The 22,992-nt window shown below is 31.8% G+C and overlaps 1 protein-coding gene, 1 non-coding gene and 1 pseudogene across 2 annotated transcripts; all 3 read left to right on the top strand.

Moving 5' to 3' along the window:
• Positions 1–1,716: 1,716 nt before the first annotated feature.
• Positions 1,717–1,808, top strand: TRNAY-GUA (transfer RNA tyrosine (anticodon GUA)). The gene is given in 2 exon segments: positions 1,717–1,753; positions 1,773–1,808. It is a non-coding gene; the product is annotated as a tRNA-Tyr (tRNA).
• A 7,598-nt stretch (positions 1,809–9,406) lies between these two features.
• Positions 9,407–10,604, top strand: LOC105630140 (uncharacterized). The gene is made up of 2 exons (XM_012211853.4): positions 9,407–9,662; positions 9,758–10,604. The coding sequence occupies exons 1-2, from the start codon at positions 9,553–9,555 to the stop codon at positions 10,449–10,451; spliced, it is 804 nt and encodes a 267-aa protein (XP_012067243.1). The 5' UTR covers positions 9,407–9,552; the 3' UTR covers positions 10,452–10,604.
• A 4,677-nt stretch (positions 10,605–15,281) lies between these two features.
• On the top strand, positions 15,282–22,193 carry LOC105630358 (protein HYPER-SENSITIVITY-RELATED 4-like; annotated as a pseudogene).
• Positions 22,194–22,992: the final 799 nt, after the last annotated feature.

Genomic DNA, 22,992 nt, shown 5'->3' with positions numbered 1-22,992 from the left:
CTAATTATTGTTATGAGTATTCAAATAAATTTAAATATTTTAGTCGGTTATTATTTTATAGAATTTGTGTTTAGTTAAATTCCTTCAACCTACGGTGATCCAATTAAATTTAAAGAAAAAGAGAATGCGTTCTTTCGTAGCTTTTAGACCTTGGACAACATGAGCATTTTCGTTTGATCGTGATTACTCCTACGGTCAGTAAACTTGTAGTGCGATATTAGAGGTTGTTCATCCGCTGCGCTACAAGAGGTGTATTCGACCCACTCCCTTTATATATCATGTATGCATATATAATCTCTTATTTTTCCTTACAGTACTCGATCACTCAACAATGGTTAGGGAGAGAGAGATTAGAGTCTTAGAGATGAAATAGATGGAGGGGAAGATAGAGAAGCATCGATGAGAAGAGGGGAAGAAAATGGCAGTGGTCGGGCACTTAACCAAGGGTCATAAATAAAGTGGGTCCCGTAAATTTTGACAAAAAATGCAATTGGATACAATTTTTAATAAGAAAAATGCAATATGTCCGAATAATTAAGTTCATTTTAAGGTATAATTGTAAATTTAAGGTATATTCCACGGTTAGGCGAAAATAGACCGTAGAAGATTTTGAATGGAGCCCAGAGATAATTGGCATAGAGCAAGATTCAGAAAGCGACTCTGATTGGAAATTTTGCGCTACTAGACTATATGATCAAGCAAATGATGTGATGGAATTTTTAAAGTATTTTTATTTATTTTTTCTTCTTTTCTTTGATTGGATGACAATTGACGGGTGATATGAATGATCATTTAATAGGTTGATCGTTGCTTGGCCGCACACGTGTCCAATAGTATAGTTTGTTTGTCACAGGGTGTGCGTTGTATTCATTTTATAGATTGAACAAGCATCTTAACCATTGAGGAAATGTTGATTTTACAGATTTAAGCCCCCTCTCTCACTCCCAATTGAATCAATAAATTTGTACATATTCAAGTGACTGCAGTGATTGAAAATTCTATTATTATGGAGGTGGAACCAAATTGCTAGATCTGGAAGCTGGGCCACCATTACTAGGGTTATGGGGGAAAGAATAATGTAACGCCATAAAAATAAAATCAGACACATTTATATGGGCCATGTCATGTGTCAATTACACCAAAAATGACATACACAACAAGGAGCAGATGTAAATCAAACAAAGGACTAAATGACAAATAAATCACGTGGCTTGCTGCTCAATAATGAGCACTTGTTCTTCCCTTTTTCTTGCAATTTTTGTCATGCAATTAAATTCTGCAAAAACAATAGTTTTCTAAATGATTTTTTTTTTTTTTTTTTGCAAATACCGACAGGCACATGTTCCAAAATCTATGGTGGGTGATATGTTTTTTATATATTATTTTCATGCACATACCTATTTGGAAGTTAGTGTAAGGCCATGCATATTATAAATTGTGAAAGTTATGCCAAAGGACAATAAACCTAAGGCATGCATGGGTATATGTTACTGTTTGTAGGGCATTGAGTCATATCATTTGATCATACAGAGGCTAAATGCTGGTGTCTGAATGAATTGCGTGAAGAATTTCTTACTTCCATTTTGTAGTATAGCAACGAATTTGCCCTTGAAAAATGTGAAATTAACAATCAATTTCATGTAAAAAAAAAAATAAAATGAGAAGAAATTTATAAAACGTTATTAAATAAATTGGTTGATTTTAGGACATCAAAAACCGACCTTAGCTCAGTTGGTAGAGCGGAGGACTGTAGTAGGGTAACCCAACAGATAATCCTTAGGTCGCTGGTTCGAATCCGGCAGGTCGGATTTTTTTTCCATTTTGATTTTTGATTTTCCTTTTTCGGCCTTACCAATACAGGGGCCAACGCAACACAAGGTCCTTTAGATTGAGAAGCGGGCATATAGCCTTATGTCCATGGGCCTTTGTGATAAACAAATTTTAATGGTCTAAGCTTGAGTTAAGGCTTTGCAACTTGTTTTTTAGAGTAAACTAAATATGAATCTTGTTTAAGTTTTTTTTTATTTTTTTTCGAATTAAAAATCTTGAAATTAAAAAAAAATCTAAAATGAAGTAAAAAGGTAAGTAAAATCTTGATATCAAGTTATTTTTTATTTTTTTCTTTTATTATTTTACAATTAGAGATACTTTAGAACACTGAAATATATATTTAATGTGTAAGATAAAAATGTAATTATCTTCATTAATCTAAAAATATTATTTGTAGATAGGAGGTATAATTTTCTCATTAGCATGCAGGATATCATCATATCCATAATGAACCACATTTTGTATACTCGGTTAAGTGCAAACTTTCTAAAATGATACAACTTTATTTATAGTGTCAATATTTTCAATTATTTTAATATAATAATTGTTCATGTGTTATTTAAAATGTGCATAATAAAAAAACTATATGAATAAAATTTTTCCTTTAACCATAATAATTGCTATTTTGTAATCTGTGTGACAGAGGGAGTATAATAAAACACGGTCGACCATCGTTCTCATAGCTTTGGGTCCAAGGTCCTGTAGTGGGTTTTAGTAATATTCATTTCAGGTCGAGCCCATGGGTTGATTCGGCCTCTTTTAAGTATTAAGACAAACTACTTTGTACGGTTTGGATTGAAATCGTCATTAGGGCTTTTTCATAATTGGGCCCGTGTCAATACATGTATTGGATTTCAGGACTATCAGTGCCCCCACATGAGTCGGGTTAAATCGACGTTACCAAGTTAAAGCACTTACAATAGAACGAGGGGGTCATTTGTTTTTAACTCATTAAACCCGTGAACCTATAAATTGGAATTTCTCTAAAAAAAAAAAAAAAAAAACAGTAACATCAATTTTAATAAATTTGAGAATAAATATAACAAAGTAAATGGAGTATAAATCTATTCGATGACTGAATTAAATTTATTAATTTATTTAGAAAATCCATGACTCAATTCAACTCACTCCGTAAAATTTTGAAAATAATTGACTTAATTAAATCTTTTATATCTTTGAATTTGCCAGATTAAATTGAATCAAGTCATTTGAATTGGGTCGATTTGTATGCAAATCAATAATTAACTATGAGGTGGAAAAAGATTTAAAACATAAAATTAGATGTAACCATTTTGTATCACCATTTCGTTCTCTTTTAAATTAACAATTATATATATATATATATATATATATATATTGACAACTCACAAGTTTTAGTTATTAAAAGACTTACTTATAATATAGATAAATAAAATAAAAAAATAAAAAAGAAAGATAGTTGGTTTTGAATATTGTTAATAAAGAAAAGGGAACAAAAAATTGGAAGGAATAAACAGAATTAGTGGAATCCGAGTCAATAATCCGGAATCCAACGTGTGGGCATATAAGAAAAAACGAAGGGCATAATTAGTAATGTGACATGACTTAGCTCTATGCCAAGGAATTTTATGGCCTTCTTTTTTTTTTTTTATGGCAAAAGAATAGAATATAAAGAGTGAATCTCTGATCTCTAGCTCTCGTGTCATCTTATCAGCTTCCACTCCTCTGTGGAAGGAGATAAACTTAATTACACCTACCAGTTATAAATTAATGGAGTTTGATGTTCCATCAACTTTTATAAACATTTATTTATTTATTCATTTATTTATTTTTGCATGCCTTATCTACACTACAAAGTCTTTATAAGGAAGAAAAGTTTTCAATTCTTAACAATTTATATATATATATATATAAAAGCTATATTCCTTGATTTAACATAAGATTCTCTCTCTATATGTATTATTATGTTAGTTGTTACTAAAATTTAATAGCTTTTGACCTTTTTTTTCTATGACACTTTTAGAATATCAATGTAGTATTAATTATTTTATTTTAATTTTACTACTATCTAGATATTTTTATTAAAATTTATTTCAATTAAATGAAAATTTATTAAAGAGTAATTTATTTCAATTATTCTTATTTTTCTAGTTTATTGAATTCCAACAACAGAAAAAGAATTTATAATTCAAGATACAACTTTAATTGTTTGAAAAGTTAAAAACTATTTTAAAAGCTCTCAAAAGGGTTTGAAGTTTAAACTTGTATCCTCACCTTGTCTCTCTTTAACCATTTTTCATTTTGTTGGTCATACGCATGAATAGAGCAAATGGAGCCCAGAGATACAGGCCCATTTTCAGTTAAAGACGCAACCTGCCAAGCCCAAATCTAATTATTTATCTTTGTCTGTCAAGTGGATTGGGTTTCTTTAGTGGTAATTTTTTTTTCTCTCTCTTACGTTTTTTTGGTAAATAATCATTTAATCCATTAGGTTTGGTCATAATTAAATCTCTCTTGTTCAATAAATACACTAATTAGTCTCCATAAAAATTACTATATTAAATTACTTAGTTATTTCTTTAACAAAATACCATTTTTGAAAATATAATTTTTTTAATATAATCAGAAGGTGTAATCTCTTCGGGAGAAGAGAAAATCAAAATATTTATACTTTTCCAAAATTGTCCTCTTTTAAAAGATTATTGCTAGAATTTAAAACTATTTATAACGAGGGGTATAAAGGAAAAGTAAATATCTTTTAAATCAAGTGCACAAACATTTTGAAACATCTAAAAATGAAAACATGGATAAATTCCAAATGAGGGAGTATTATTTTTATTATGTTTTAGAAAAAAAAAAAAGTAATATTACTTTTTAATATAATATATTTTTCCTTTTTTGTATTTTTATAATTTTCTTTCCCTCTCTAATGGGATAATATTTGATTATTTCCTTTTTGAGTGGTGACTTGTGTCGTTTCATTTGCCCAAAGGTCGAACATGTCTAACTATTTGTTTGGATTAATTATGTGATGGCTTTATTGTTTTGCTTTTGTATAATTCTATTATTATGCTTCCGGCCAAAAAAGTAATGCTTTCCAAAAATCATAAATTTGTTAAATATTTATGTGCAATTTTATCTATTTAGTGTAATTAATCTACTTTTAAATCCCGTTTAATAGATGTAACGTAATTTAATCAACTGCATTTCCAATGTAAATATATAGTATCTTCCAGAACAGCTTACCAAATAGTAGGGGTGTGCATGGGTCGGGTTGGGACGGGAATTCATAATTTTTAGTCCCATCTCAAAATATCGAGACGTAAAAAATAAAGTCTCAAATGGGACGGAACGGAATGAGAATTCGGATCTATATGATAGGACGGAATGGGTCGAGTCGGAAATCAATCGGGATTTCCCATAGTCTTACTAAATTATTTTCCATCAAAAAAAGATAAAAAAAATTACTATATTCATCAATTACAATCAAACAAAATTCATTTATATAAGTTTGAGTTTTAAAAAAAAATAATTAATTAAATGATTAGTTCAATCATTGATGATCTACTACTAAAGATAGAAGATTTTTAAGTAGTTATTCTCTAGTTAAGAAAAATGTTAAATATAATAAAATAAAACAATGCAAAAATTATATACAATTTAATTTTATATGTATTTTATAAATTTTATGTCGTCATTGTTTTTGTCACTGTTGTCTTTAAGATGATTTAAATTTAATACTACGTAATTTAATCTTGAATATCATTTGAAAAATAAATAATGATAGCATTAAATATAACCAATAATCCAACAATCACATTAATTGAGGTTACTATTTTTTTCTTGTATTGATTAATCTTTCCATTTTTATTTAATAGAAAAAATTTATTAAAAAAAATTTACTCAACATATACTGTGGAATAACAGAGGAAAAATCTATATTGAAAATTATGTTTGTTACTTGATTTATTTTATATCTAAAAAATGCATATCATTTTTTCTTATTATTATTACTTTAGTAGTAATTGGTATCATAAAAAAAAAAATCAAAATAAAAAAGATGAAATGATTTTTAGGGCATAATTTAAAATTCACACAAAAAAGACAACTAGAACTTTAAATAAAAGATGGGACAAGAATTTTCGATTTTCGATCCGGGACGGGATGTGACAGAACTTATATTGGTACAAGTCAATTTTAATCGAAGAACCAGTTCTATCCTATAAATACAGTTTTAATCAAAATCATTAAATTATATTTTGAAATCAACAAAAATATATATAAATGTAAAACACAAAAGATAGTGATCAATTAAGCCAAGCTTTGAAGAAGTAATAAGAAACCATTATACATTTAATGGTTAAAATATGAGTGATATACATAATTTAGGTTGAATTGAAATAGATAATTCAAATAATCCATTTAGGCATAGGTAATGATAAAATTACCAAAAATATTATTGAATGAATGGTTTTCCATTTTTCACGGCAAAATACATAAACCACACCACAAGATTCTTATTATTTGCCTAATTTTGCTATTTTATTGCCAAACTATTGTCAGGCTTTAATTAGAATTTTTAGCTGAAAGTTTGGTATAATATATTTTCTTATTTTCATCATTTTTTTATATATAAAATTATGATTTCAATAATAATTTATTATATATAGTATTAAGTTTATCTTTTTGCACTTTGAGACTAAAGCTTTCTTAAATAAACAAAAATTCATATGTATGCTTTTGCCTCTAATACTTAAACCCTTTAAATATATTGACTAATTGATATAATGTTAGAATTGAATTATTTTAATTATAATTATAAAGAACAAATATTTTAATCTCGATGTAAATAATATATTTTTAATTAAATATATTATTAGAAGAAAACAATTAAGTTTTAATTTTAAATTAGTTGGGATTGAATTTATAAGTAAATTCATAGTAATCTCAAAATGCTGTTCATCTTTTACGACAAGGAGAGCAAAATTAAATTTGAGAAAGAGCAAACATAGCACTTCCAAAACTTATAAAACTCTCACTTGCAACTATCTTGTGCAATTGCTTTTAAAAAAGAAATACTTTCCCTCCCAGTCAATTCTAAAATCTTGAAAGTTTTGCTAGTTAAACTTTATTCAATAGTACATGAATTGTTTTCCAATTTATGAGTTTGAAAATACAAATCCTGAACAAAGTGGAATAGAAATAAAATATTTATATATTCGACCTCAACTAGTTGTTGTTTCGAAAAAATTTATTTACAATTTTTTTTTACTACATGTCTTGCAAACTTAAAAATTTTCATGGAATTTACCATTAATATCTAAAGGGAAAATTAAAGTATGACCCCTATGATTTGCGGAATACAACTAGTTCGTCTTTATTTTTTACAGTGTCAATAATATAGCGTTTGAACTAGCTTTTAGATTAACTTAGCATTTTATAAAAAGTTAAATTATGTAAGGTTCAACTTTTTAACGTTTCATCAACAGTTTCTGAAATAGATAACAGCTACTTGCTACTAAAATAACTCACAGTCTATCAAAACAACTAAATTTATGGAAGAGAACCTTGAAAGAGAAGAATAGCTGGTTTGTCTTCTTCAACTGACAAAAGAAAACAAAGAACCTTTTAATGTCACAATCATTCATATATCGATAGATATATCAAAACAAACAGCAGAGTGAAGAACCACTCAGACATATCAAAAGGGTTTGAAGGATGCATAGCAATTGGCAAATGGAGATACTAAAGTATAAATCTAGCTAAAAAGCCAAACAAGCACAGGAAAAATCAGTCTCTATTATCATTAATGGTGGGTCCTGAGGAAGAAGAAAGAGAAGTTAAAGGTTAGAGATTCAGAGATTGCCATAGAAATAGCAGTTGTCTATGTGGCCATGTCTTCGTGAGGAAGAAATAGATTTATATGTGGCCCAATCACTCTCCTTTACATGTACAACAGCTTTTAACATGACAATCTAGTAATAAAAGTCAAGTCCTTTTCTAAACTTATATGATGAATATTGTATGCAATTATAATTAATTAATTGCAATTGCTAATCCAAATAGAATCATTATAGTTGAATCACCATATTTGTTAAAAAACATTCTTATAAAAAAGTTGATTCGATATCTCTATCTCTCATCGCCTCTATAATAATCTCTAAACTTTATTTTATAACTTATTAGCTCCTTCAATTTTGATATCTCGGTTTTAATATGATATTAGAGCACATGCATTTTTTGTTTTCTCATATATTTCTATAAAGACGCCTATAAAGACGGTGTGATGAACGTTCTATTGGTTCGGTTAATTTCCAATCAGATTTTTAATCGAATTATTTTTTGAAGTAATCTAATGTAATTGAATTGCATATTTTATTCGAATTTAATCAAATTAAATTGGCCAAATTAATTTTTTACATTAACCACATTGAAATAAAGAAATTGTAAACGAACCTAACCAACAGATTTTAAAAAATTTAACTAAATTAATCGTAATATTTATTACTCTATTCTAAGCATTAAAAACGATACCATTTTATGCTTCGATTAATTTGGCTAATATAGTTATAGTCGATTTTAATTGAATCATTAATCGATAATCAAATATGTTTAAATTTATTAATTGAGCAAAAAAAAAAAAAAGATCGGAATTACTGAATTAAATTGGGGAACCATTTGCTCACATCCTGAAAGATGATGTATCCCATATGAACCCTGTAAAGATCCTGAGCAAAATTTTCATCTTAGAATGAACATAGATGTAATGTAGGAAAGTCCCTATCCATAAAATGATAACAAAGTTTTATCTCCAATTTAGCTTTGAGGTTAAATAAACAATCTTAAGATGAATTGAAGTTTTTATTGTTAAACATGAGGAATCATTGTAACAGCCCAGGCCTACCAAGATATTGTCCGCTTTAGGCCCACGAGCCCGCACAGTTTTGTTCCTGGGCCAGCGAAACCACGCCTGATAGCCCAAAACGCGTTTTGGCATCCTAAGACCTGCCACCCTTTATGTACATCGCTTCCACTTTGTGCGTAGCCCGATGTGAGATTTGCCTAAGGTGTTTGTGCCCCAAACACGGGATGTCACAAACATCATGTGTATAAACCATTCTTGAGTAGCTGACAATGGATATGGTTAAAAAAAAAGAAAAAAAAAAAAAAAAAGATAATTTCTCTTTAGCCTTTGGTAGGGATATTCTCAAACAAAGTGGTATATATATTTGAAATAATTGCCCACAATCTTGAAAAGGGTAACATAGACATTGTTTGCTGGCATCAAAATATTAGTTATAGTAGGCTACTTGCACACTTAACTTGCCTGCCACTGTCATCTAAAACTATTGCTAGGTGAAAAAGATAGAGGAGAGGGAATAAGGCAGGATTAAAAAAAAAAAAAAAAAAAAAGAGCAATTATGCCACAGAAAATCTCACAACTTCTAGATTTTCAATAAAGCAAAAGAATGGAATTGGAATATAATACCTCTTTCTTTTAAGAAAATTTTTAATAAATAAAATAAAGATGGAATATAAAATAAAAAGAAAAAAAAAAAAACCTAACATTATATTCCACTATCTATAAATAACTTCCCTATACAACTAAAAGGTTTCAAAAACATTAGTAGCATTCTCCACTTGTTAAAACCAAGAAAAAAATAAAAACAGAAACTTTCTCTGTTTCCCCTGCCTTGCTCTGTTTCTCACTTGTCCCTCTGTTTTCGTTCTCTCTGTTTCTATATGCTCTCAGGCAGCAAAGTATCTGCAACAGTCATGGTAGTCTCTAACTTTTCTCAATACAGAGAAATGGCAGCTACCAAGGCTTTTCTTGTTTTTGAATCCTCTTTTGAGTAAGAATCCACAATTCTGAAATTCTCTTTACCATCTCACTTTCCATTTAATTAGTTATTGATTCACATTTCCAAATGGATTCATTCAACTGCAGCAACATCAAACTCAAGAAAGCAAACGCACTTAAGAAGCATCGACAGCTCCAAAAGATAGCCAACTTCTTTAGGTTCATAGAAGTATGTATTGTGCTTGCTTTGATTTCAAGGTTTTCGATTCGACTCCCAGTTGCTGTCAAGAACTCTAGTGAATACTTCAAGGACTTAACTGTCATCCTTGTAAGCCCTCGCTTCGTGTTTGTCCTTGGAAATGTCATAGTCATCACTCTTTTTGCAAAATCAGGCCAGTTTTCAAGTCAAGATTCTACTGGTAAGAATTCAAGAACTGATATTTACGAAGAATTTCTTCAAAAAAGTGAGAGAAGTCATGGGATGCACCTATATGAACCTCAAAACAAAGCAAAACAGAGCATAAACAGAGGAAAACAGGGCGCTTGTGTTCAGCACACAGTAACTGGTGAAGAAACTCGTGCTGCTTTGGAAATCAAGAATTATCAGAGAAGCCAATCGGAGAAATTATTAATAAAAGCTAATCCAAATAAGTCTTGCAGGGAATTGAGGCGGTCCGCAACAGAGAAATTCAAGGAAAATGTTGAGTCTAGCGAGGGATGGGTAAAAATTTCATATCCTGAAGATAGTATGAGCAATGAAGAATTTAGATGCACAGTGGAGGCTTTTATTGCTAGGCAAAAGAGGTTTAGAAGAGATGAGGAAACTTATGTTTTAGAGTAATTTGTTTCATAAATATAAGCAAATTCAAGTCTTTCTTCCTTTTCTTTTCTTTTTTTTTTTTTTACACTTCTATAGTGTTAATAGCCATATGAAGTACATGTTTGTACATTGCTAAATCATAAATGCAATGTAAATTTTCCTTTTTGAAGTTCATTTCTGTTCATTAAACCCATGTGTTTGAAGATTTTCTTTTTTTGTTTTTCCATGATACTGACTCTGCTAAAGACAAGTTGATGGCATAAAATTTTTCAAGAGAATAGATTTCTTGAAGATTGGATGTGGATTTTGTACATAAAGGCATTTTTCTAAATGGGTTATTATGTTATTGACAGAAGGTAGAGAGATATGGCATGTGAGTAGAATTGAATTCTAAATTCTATCTCTGCAAAATCTCGTATGCTTTGATTCTAAAATTCCTAATATTAACAATAGAAAAATATGCAATAATCTTAGAATCGAATAGTTACCTCATAATATAAAATAAAATAAATTTCATTTGATAAGCTGTAATGTAATATAATATCACATAATTAAATGTATTGATATAAAATGTGATGTAGGATCTTTTCGGCAAAATTAATCGTCTGAATAGCTTTTCATGAAACAATAAAAGTTCATCAGTTAACTGTTCAGAAAATACTATCATAATTCCGAATAACTTTTTAAATAATTTTTATTATGTTAACTTAAAAAGTTATTCCCAAATACAGCCATAATTTTGACCGGTGAGGCGTTCCATGAACAACAGTGACCAATTTAGGATAGCTTATTCTTGTCCTTTGAAATTTTATCCTAATGGGATAAATTCTGTTGTGAGTACAAAATATGAGCTGTGATTCACTTAACAATCTGACGCTCTCCTTACTTGCAACATTCCTTGCAGCTTTTTATGACCTATGGAATTTTATTTTTCTAAATAAGTAAATATTAATTTGTAAATGAATTTGCAAAAAAAAAAAAAAAAAAAAAAAGAAAGTGAAAATTCTCGTCCAAACGTGCATATTTCAGTATAGATATTCATAGACCGTAGGTATCTTGTCTTAACCAAATGAAAATAAATTAATAGACAGCAATCTTTAATTAAAAGGAATAAAATAACTCTTGAACTGAACCGTCTCTAATCAAAACTCCAGCAAAAGCATGGCTATTTTTTATTAAGCCATCAGTATTGAAAGTTAATGCAAAATTTTATATATTAATTACTTAAGTTTTGATTGCAACAACTTTTAAGGTAGCGTTAAATATTTTGATTATGATCAAATTTTGAGAGATTATTTCATTAAACGTTCTCCTCCTTAATACTCTCATGTCCTAACATATAAGTCATTTAAGATTTTTGTATAAATATTAAGGAAGTAATTAATTCTCCTACGTTATAACAAACCCAAGGGTAATTTAACCAAATTATCCTTTATCTCAACCAATAGTTACTTGTAAAAATATTTATTGTATCAAGTGGTAATATAGGAAAGACATCGTTTACTATCTCTTAAAATACTCAAAACGACTTATATTTTGGATTACGATAATTACCCAAAAACGACTTATATTTTGGGACAGAAGGAATATCCAACAATTAAATTGAACATGTGAAAATTATTTTACATTTAATATTTAATTAAACAACTATTATTTATGTACAATTATACTTTAAACCATTATATAAATATCTAACCATTAATAGTCAACTGTTAATATAACAACTGACAGCTGTTATAATAGCTATTACATCGCTTAATATTGCTAAACTAGACTTTAGAATGTACGGAGAAAAAAGTTGTCTCAAAATTAGGATTATTAACAATGTAATTGGTTATAGTTATATAAAAAAAGAGGATTTTAATTTAAAATTCAGGCTTGTAATTTTAAGTAATGCATGTAATGGATGAAAAATAACTTTAATAATTTTAGTATATAAAAATTATTATTTTATGAAAAATTTATTCAAATTAAATAATTTCACATCAAAGCAATGAACAATGGAACCCATAACCTTCTTTTATTATTTTATATAATTAATTTATGCTTTATTGCCATTCGACCAAAAGATAAAAGAGCTATTAATTAGTTTGGTATTATTTATCATACATTATATCATAATTTAAATATTATAAGGTACTATTGCTTTTATTAACAAAAAAAACAATTACTAACAGATTTGCCAAGCTATCTGTTGGCTTGAAAATGTTGTTCTACCCATTAACTTTAAATCTTACCTTTATGCTTCTTCCAAATATAAATAAATGATTGAACTTCTATTTATTTATGGTAATGAGTTAGCCTAAATTCTCAATTGGGCTTGAGCTTGGGAAAAGGGTTTTGTCCCTTAGCCCAGCCTGGCTAAAACCAGCGTCAGTCAACTCCTAAGAGGGTTAGCCTTGAGAATGCAATTTTTAAGGTAGGGGTTAAATCTTGGCGACTTGGCCTACCCAAGTAATAGAATAATGTTATTTTAAAATATATTTCATTATACGAATCAAATTCTCTCTCACTTTTTCTCTAAACCTAAATCCTCTCTTCTCTTCTTTGAACGGCGGCTACCGATGAGTTCTCACTGGCAGCCACCCTTTTCCTTTGTTTGTTTGCAAATAATCCGTATATCTGTCAATAGATTTGAGTTATTGTCGCTTATATAATGAAATTTATTATCGTTCATATATTGAAATATTATCCTCAAATCTAGTTTTGAGTTATTGTTATTACCATTATGGTGATTGTATCTGGCATCTTTTATTATTTGGATTGTTATACAAAAAGAAGTGCAGATCTCCTCTCCAATAGAAGGAAGAAATTTGAAGGTAATCAGGTCGGACTTGTAGAAAGACTGTGGAGTCGAACAGTGGCCATAAATAGCCACCAAGTGGAGCAAATGATCATTTATAGCACAAATATTATACTTTGTCAACTCGATCATATACTCAAGATTGTGTTATTTTATTCTTTATATAAGTGGTTTATTATTATGCTTCCTATACAAAAATATAGAAATATATTGATTTGTATCTCATATCTATATACAATTTCCAATTAATGAAATTCTAATTTAATTTTTTTCAAAAAAGAAAATTATACGAATCAATGTTATGAAATGGACGTTGAAATGGATATATTACAATGTTACAAAATGAATGTTGAAATGGATGTGTGGTCACGTAAAGTGATATCATGAAATAAAAAAACACAAATAGCAGAAGGTGGAAATAAAATGAGAGAAGACGTCTGAGATGATATAATTATCTATTATGTAGATTTCTACATAGCCTATTTTTCAAATTGATACTTAAGTAGTAGAGGGTGTTAAAAAAAAAAAAGGGTCAACCTGAAACTGTTTGAAGGGAAGTTAAAATTACGATCTTTAAGTATTACTGAGGATGTAGCTATGAACAGAATAGAATTAAGTATTACTGAGGATGTAGCTATGAACAGAATAGAATTAAGGTAAAAGATTCATATAGCAGACCCTAATTAGTTATTGATGCTTATTTTGTCTTTTATCCTATTTATTAATATATCAAATTATTTTAAAATTTCTTGTTAAATTTTTTTTTATAAAACTATTTCAAAAACATTAATTAAAAATTTTGAATTCCTTAGTAAGCTTTGTTTATCAAATGTGTATTTTTCAATTAAATTGCTATTAAATTAAATCTATAAATTCTCAGTTCGTAATCATCTTATTTCACAAGGCATATACTCAATTATTGACTATTAAACTAATTATATACCTGCGTGATGTGTAGACCATATAATTTTATATTTTTTTTAAATTAAATTGAATGTAATTTTCAAGAAAATCATTGTAATTTATATTTTTTTTGCTTTAGTTTAAATAATTTATTTATTTATTTTTAATTAAAAAATAAAAATTATAATTATAATTTTTTTTAAAAAAATTCTCAAGTAATAAACTGAAATATTAATTAGCACAATTAGTCATTGTAAATAAATTATTATAATTCAACTGATATAGTTAATTAATTTTTTTTTCTGTAAAATTCTCATATATTTAAATTAGATGAGGTATAAGAATATTTAATTTTAATAAAATAAAATTTTAGTGAATTGAAATTAATATTTTTAGTTCTATTTGTTAATGTAACTATATTATTTAATTCATTTTTTATTAATTGTCACTCTATTATAACCCCATTAGTTTTTTTGATAGATAAACCTATTTAATAAAAAAATCAATATTTTTTAGATGTAAAAAATATTAATTATAATGAAATCACCCATTAAATTTATTAATTTGTAACTCCATTATTTCATAAAAAATTAATTTTTATTACATGTAAAAAATATTAATTAAATGAAAAAATAAAATATCGTATCATCAGTTTCATATTTTAATATTTTGCCACATAAGCATTTAAGCTTTAAAAATTATATATTTGTATAGATAGATATTAATATCATATAAATTAATTTATGTCAATATTTTTTTTTGAAATGTAGTAATATTGCTAAATTCCTAAAGTATTAATATTACTAATTAAACTGTCAATAATATCATTAAAGAGGAATCTCATGAAATCATATAGCTTGAGTTTTTGCTCGTACGTCCTAAGAGTTACCGATGGAAAATTTTCATGACTTCCTAGCTCATATACATGTTGATTTACCATTTTTATCTTATAATTTAATTATTTCTTTTATAATAATAATAATGTTTTTTTTTTACTCACAATTTGTTTAGGACTAGTTTAATAATCAATTTTTTGTCGACCTGCATTATTAAATTAACTTGTTAATTGAAAACTGTATAGATAGTCTTTTTCCGCATTCTTGTAAAACAAAAACCCACCACTAATAATGCTTCCCAAACCACCAATGGTTCGTAACAAGACGAAGTTCATAATCCCCGCCGCTGCCGGAGCGGTGATGCTCCTCCGGTCTAATATGGACTATCTACCCAAAGAGCTAAAACATTATATCTATAAAGAACTCAAATCATCAGTCATGAAATCTTTGTCTTATTGTTCATCAGAATTAACCCTAGTTAATGAAGAATATGATAATTTTAACCTAAACCAACTCTAAAAAGTAGCAAAGCTTTATCTTCAACCTATAATCTGTCAACACGAAAGGAAATTAGAGGAAAATGTGGGATCAAATTCCCCATCATTTTCCAATCAGTGCACATAATTAGGGAATGACTATAGGAGGAAAATAATCATCTTTTATTTCTTACCTGGTATAAACATGTACCTTAGCTATATTAACAGTGTAAAGCAACAGAATAATCAATCAATCAATACGATTCATTTAAAATATGCCTCAAATTATACAATTTAACATGATATCAGAGTAGGTTCAGTGATCCTAGGATCAAATAATTTCAATTGCTCATCATTTACCAACTTACTGACAGAAATCCAGTCACCATGTCTGACGACGGCAACTCCTCATCAGCCACTAGTGTACCGACCCAGAAGACTCCGGCCACCATGTCCAAAGACGGCAACTTGGAGAAACAGTCTGGCATCAGCAATGATGACCTGACAATTCAATTAGCAAATCTTATCAGAAATGGCCTCAATAACCAAAACTAGAAACAAACCCTGTCAGATAATTTAATCATCAGTGTTAAATTGAATAGCCAGAATTATGCATTATGGGCACGCATGATTAAGGTTGTAATTGGAGGGAAGTCCAAGGCCTTGTTAAGCCATCTCACTGGAATTCCAGCGCCACCACAGATCGGTGAAGAGAAATACGAAAAATGGGAACAAGATGATCTTATTGTGTTCTCATGGCTAATCCAGAATATTGAACCCCAATTAGCAAGCAATCTGACTGAGTTTCCCACAGCAAGATCACTATGGAATGCCCTTGTTACAACATACAGCAGTGGCAGGGACAAGTTACAGACCTTTGATCTTCATTCAAAAGCAAACGGAATGAAGCAAAATGGAGCTCCTTTAGAAGATTTCTGGATGCAAGGAGTATGGGGCGAGATCGACCGGCAGGAACTAAACTTAATGACGTCAGAAGTAGATATCGCCACCTATAAGATAATACGTTAAGAACAAAAATTGTTCCAGTTCCTGAATGCAATGGATCATGAATATAATCAAATAAAAAGAGAAATTTTAAAACAGGATCCGTTACCCTCACCGAAAGCTGCCTACGCCACTGTTCGGAAAGAGGCGGCCCGTCTCAATATTTGAGGACCAGCCTCTGGCGTTTCATCACAATAGGGCATAGGAAGCGGCTTAGTCACAACAGGGACTGAAGCCATGGGAATGGCGGTATAGGGACCGCGACGGTCAGGCTCCATCGGCAAGCCAGGCGATTCATCATTCCGCTCCGACAAGGCGAAACTCAAGTGTACCCAATGTGGGATGCGCAAACACACAAAAGAAAATTACTTTCGGATTGTGGTATATCCCGATTGGTGGAATGATGGACACAAAAGGGACGGCCAAGCCACAGGAGGAAGAGTCACCATCGCCGTGACCAACCATGAGGCTACCAGCAGCGGCGATGGTGGCCAAGGAAGCGTCGGAGAAGGAGGCAGCGTGGGAAAGGCTATGGCGGCTAGGGTTGAAGAAAGTGGTAATATGGGTTATAAGGATAAAGGAGTTGGAAATTTTCTCCTACGTCCTTCTAATTTGGCCCATTTAATTTCTACCTTAGAATTATTACAAATTGACCCAAAATCTTTGCCTATTGCAAATATGGTTTGGAATTTTGATAAAAGTAAGAATGCATCATGGATTTTTGATTGTGCAGCCACCAACACCATGACATTCGATGCCAACGATATTAAAAAACAGTCCAAACCCTCAAAGACACATGTCGGAGCAGCCAATGGGGAAATAGTTCCTGTAGAGAGGGCCGGGTCTATTGACATATCACCCACACTAAAACTATCAAACTGTCTTTATGTCCCTTCACTTTCACATAAACTGTTGTCTATTAGTCATGTAACAAAAGAACTTAATTGTACCATGCTAATGACACCTACTTTTTGTATACTGTAGGACATCAGGACAGGAACGATTATTGGACGTGGCACTGAGCACCAAGGGCTGTACTACGTGGATGAAGTTGCCCAACATGGTACTATGATGCTAGCACATGGAACTGCAAATCGGCAAGCTTGGCTTTGGCACCGGAGATTAGGACATCCATCCACGGGTTATTTACATCTTTTATTTCCTAAACTCTTTAAATCCAATAAAGTTTTGCATTGTGAGACTTGTGTTTTGGTGAAAAGCCATAGACAAACTTTCAGGCCAAATAATACTAGGGTAGATTTACCTTTTTCATTAGTCCATTCTGATGTGTGGGGTCCAGCACCTGTCATGGGAGGAAACGATTTTCGTTATTTTTTTATATTTGTGGATGATTGTACTCGCATGACATGGGTATATTTTCTGAAAAACAAGTCAGAGGTTGTTGATAAATTTATCTTGTTTTATATTATGATCCAAACCCAATTGACTAAGATAATTCAAATTTTAAGATCCGACAATGGGGGGGAATTTGTCAACACCGCCATGAAATAAATTTTCCAACAAAAGGGTTAGTACATCAAACTACTTGTCCTCATACTCTTGAACAAAATGGTGTTGTTGAATGAAAAAATCGGATTCTCCTTGAAATGACTCGAGCTCTTCTTATTGAGTCTCGGGTCCCTAAAACCTTTTGGCCTGAAGCTATAGCTACTGCCACCTATCTTTTAAATAGACTCCCAACCAAAATCCTTGACTTTCAAACTCCACTTCAAACCTTGGCCCAATTTACCAAAATTCCTCCGACTTTAACCCTTCAACCACGCATTTTTGGTTGTTCTGTCTTTTTATTTTTGGTTGTTCTGTCTTTGTTCACATTCCAAAAAATGAACGATCTAAATTTGACCCATGTGCCGAAAAATGTGTATTTGTTGGGTACGGGGTTAATCAAAAAGGGTACCGATGCTATAATTGTGACATCTCGACCCGGCAAAGCGATCCTAGGATGGCAGGCTAGCTAGGGTAGTAGAATGCGGGACACAGAAATGAATCGAATCATATATCGAAAAGGGGGAAACTAATCATTAGAGGCGCCTTTTGGTGGAATGGCTGGAGAGTTGGAAGAACTCCAGGGTTAAGCGTGCTCGCTTAACAGAAATCCTAGGATGGGTGACCTCCTGGGAAGTTTTCCATTTCACCTGCGGGATAAAACTGTGAGGGCGGGTGTATGTGTTGGCCGGATTAGGCCGGGGCACAACCCCGTGGCCAAAGCGGACAATTCCTCTGGTGATTAGAGTCGGGGCGTGACAGTTGGTATCAGAGCCGAACCCCCTCCAGTAGATGTATGGTTCGAGGACGAACCACGCGGAAGCTGCTGGGCCTGTGACATCCTGACCCGGCAAAGCGATCTTAGGATGGCAGGTTAGCTAGGGTAGTGGAATGCGGGACACAGAAATGAATCGAATCATATATCGAAAAGGGAGAAACTAATCATTAGAGGCGCCTTTTGGTGGAATGACTGGAGAGTTGGAAGAACTCCAGGGTTAAGCGTGCTCGCTTAACGAAAATCCTAGGATGGGTGACCTCCTGGGAAGTTTCCCATTTCACCTGCGGGACAAAACCGTGAGGGCGGGTGTATGTGTTGGCCGGATTAGGCTGGGGCACAATCCCGTGGCCAAAGCAGACAATTCCTCTGGTGATTAGAGTCGGGGCGTGACAATAATCCTAGAACCAACCGTATGTTCACCACAATGAATTGTGATTTCCTTAAAATCGAATATTTTTATACCACCCAACTCAGTGTCAGGGGGAGAAGGAATATATGGACACACTGAGCTGGCTTCCAGAACCAGTGGCCTCACAGGTGGATTTGGATCCTCAGGAAGAGAACCCACAAGTTACAGAATAGGAAGGAAACAGAGAACAGGAAAGAAATAATATTGTTGGGTCAACTTCAGATACGTCCATACAGTCTACGGAGCCTAATGTCTCAGAAAATACTATTCCTAACCTGGTGTCCGAGGTAAGAGAACCTGAAACCCCCAAGTCTCCTGTTGTTTCTGCTAATTACAGTGACTGTGAGACTGTCGCAGAACAGGAAGAACGATATGTATTACCACCCAGAAGCAATAGGGGAGTTCCACCTAACAGATACTCTCTACAAAAAGAATCTCGTAGGTCTAGATACCCAGGAGCAAACATAGCCAGGGGGAGTTTATCTAGAGAAGCAAAGGCATTTATCTCAGCTCTATGTGAAGAAAAGGTTCCGACCACAGTAGAAGATGCCTTGACATTAGAAAAATGGACCAATGCAATGAAAGAAGAAATGAATGCTTTAATCCAGAACCACACATGGGAGAAATGTGCCTTACCGACAGGAAAGAAACCAGTTGGGTGTCGCTGGGTCTTCACAATAAAGCATAAGCCAGATGGTTCCATTGAAAGGTACAAGGCGCGGTTAGTGGCAAAAGGATATACCCAGACTTATGGCATTGATTACTCAAAGACTTTTTCACCAGTAGCAAAAATTGACACTATTAGGGTATTGTTCTCGATAGTAGCAAACAAGAGATGGCCACTTCATCAGTTTGATGTGAAAAATGCTTTTCTGCATGGGGACCTGAAAGAAGAGGTTTATATGGAAGCTCCACTAGGATTCACAGAGGAATTCCAAAAAGGGGAGGTGTGTTGGTTAAAAAAATCGCTCTATGGACTGAAGCAGTCACCTAGAGCCTGGTTTGGTAGATTTACACGAGCAATGAAGGGATATGGGTTCAAACAGAGCAATTCCGACCACACTTTGTTCCCAAAGCGGAGAGGTAAACTTGTAACCTGCTTGATCATTTATGTTGACGACATGATCATTACAGGAGATGATATGGAAGAAATGACCAAGCTAAGGGAAAACCTGTTCACAAAGTTTGAAATGAAAGACCTGGGAAGACTGAAGTATTTTCTTGGAATTGAGGTTCTGAGATCAAAAGGGGGGATTTTTATATGTCAGAAGAAATACATTCTAAATCTGTTGGCAGAAACGAGAATGATCGATTGTAAACCGGCTGACACACCAATGGTGGTAAATCATGGGCTGAAGATAGTAAAAGGAGCAGAACCAGCAGATAAGGAGAAGTATCAAAGGTTGGTTGGAAAATTGATATATCTCTCACATACTCGTCCAGATATAGCTTATGCAGTCGGAGTAGTAAGCCAGTTCATGCATCAACCTCAGACAGACCATATGGATGCTGTATGGAGGATTATAAGGTATCTAAAAGGGACATCTGGGCATGGTGTTCTGTTCAAAGTGCATGGACACCTAGAAATACAGGGATATACTAACGCTGATTGGGCAGGCAATCCAATGGATCGGAGGTCCACATCAGGATATTTTACTTTTGTGGGAGGTAACTTAGTCACATGGAGGAGCAAAAAATAAAAAGTTGTAGCTCTGTCCAGTGCAGACGCTGAATTTCGAGGAGTAGCACGAGGTTTGAATTAAATATTGTGGTTGCGAAAATTGTTAACTGAAATTGGATTCCCACCATCTGAGGCTTGCAAGATAATGTGTGATAACCAGGCAGCGATCGGTATTTCAGAAAATTCGGTACAACATGATCAGACAAAACACGTGGAAGTTGACAGGCACTTCAGAAAAGAGAAGCTAGACGCAGGTAGTGTAGAGCTAACCTTCGTACGCTCTGAAGATCAACTGGCAAATATATTAACAAAGGCAGTGAACGGAAGAATCTTTGGTGAAGTTTTGGGCAAGTTGAGCATTGGCAATCCCACTACTCAACTTGAGGGGGAGTGTTAGCAAGAAAGGAAATTAGAGGAAAATGTGGGATCAAATTCCCCATCATTTCCCAATCAGTGCACATAATTAGGGAATGACTATAGGAGGAAAATAATCATCTTTTATTTCTTACCTTGTATAAACATGTACCCTAGCTATATTAACAGTGTAAAGCAACAGAATAATCAATCAATCAATACGATTCATTCAAAATATGCCTCAAATTATACAATTTAACATAATCCCTCCGCTTTACAAAGACCTAAAATCTCAATGCCTGAAAAGGAAAGTAAAGTTTCAGTTTCTTTAGAGGAAAATCAAGAAATCATTGATATACTTAATGGGGTTAGCTTAAAATGGAAATATAATGTAAAGAAAAAGAATGTAAATATTACAAGCGACAAAATGAATCAATCTTCATCGAGGGAAAACAAGTTCTTTGAATTGACTTTCAATAAAAAGCACAGGGACATGGTTCTCGATAGTTACATAAACCATATTATGGAAAAATCGAAAGAAATATCGAGAAATAATGAAAAGAAGAAGAAGAAAGTGAAACTCTTTACGTTAAATCAAGAAAGGCTATTGACATTAGGGTTAGGAAGGGCAGGAAACATATGGCGATCGATAAATCTGGATCATCCATCAACGTTTGATACATTAGCTATGGAAACAGATTTGAAGAAGATGATAATGGAAGATCCACTTTTTATAGAGATTGAGGAGTTGATAGAGGAAACAGAAGTTACTCCTGCAGAAGTAGGAGAGCAGTTGAAGAAAAGTGAGGAACCTGAGATTGCTCTGAGAGGTCTTATTGACTTCCTAGAGAAGAAGAAGAGAGAAAATTATGAGAGAAAGAAGAAAGAAAGTGAGAAAAGCACAACTAATAATCTTGCAGTACTAAAAGCATTGAACAATAAAGAGCAACAGGAGCTAAATGCTCCCAAAGCAAAGACGTTATCCTTATCATTGATGGGTGTTGCTTCATAGTTGGTAACAGTGTGACATTTGTAATACAAAAACGAGCTAGTTTGGAGAGTCAAGTTCTGATTTGTAACAACCATGTTGCACGGAAACCGAAACGGAAACGTGGAAGCGGGGAAATGTGGAAACAGATATGGAAAACGATATTTTTTAAAAAAATATAAAAAACAAAAACATGGAGAAACGCGTAAATATAAAAAATATAGGATATATTTATAAATATAAAAATATAAATTATTGTAGACCACTCAATATATTCAACAAGTTAAAGTTCAATCAATATTTAATCATATCCAACAAAATTACAAGTTTCATACTCATAAAAATACATGTTTTATAAATTTGTATTCATTTATGCATTTATTTTAATTAGAGAAATGAGTTTTTGAAAGTTTTCAATTTACAGAAATGTATTTAAAGAGGAGAAACGTGTTTCCAAATTACTCAATTTATGGAAATAGTTCCGAAATGTTTCCAAGGAGTTTCTAAAGCCTAATGTTTTCGAAATATGGAAATAGCAGCAAAAGGAAGTTTCTGTGCAATATAGTGTAACACTAATAAATATGAATTTACTGACCAACTTTTTTCAAACATTTTTGTTTTCTATTACAAAACTTACTTTCTATTGTCGATATGGATTTAGATGCAATATATATATTTTTCTTTAACCCAAATAATTTGTTGTTCCTTCTGATTTGGGTTAAGTTTAACCAAAATTACTAAGAAAATTTGATTATTAATTTTAGATATAGAGATATTTTGGGATTGAAGGGATTTAAACTTCAAATTAAATATTAAAAATATA

Source organism: Jatropha curcas, chromosome 1 (genome assembly GCF_041381405.1).
Source record: "Jatropha curcas cultivar XTBG-Jc1 chromosome 1, XTBG_Jcur_1.0, whole genome shotgun sequence".
NCBI lineage: Eukaryota > Viridiplantae > Streptophyta > Magnoliopsida > Malpighiales > Euphorbiaceae > Jatropha > Jatropha curcas.
The sequence above is the reverse complement of the archived record's forward strand: the minus strand, read 5'-3'. Positions and strand labels throughout refer to the sequence as shown.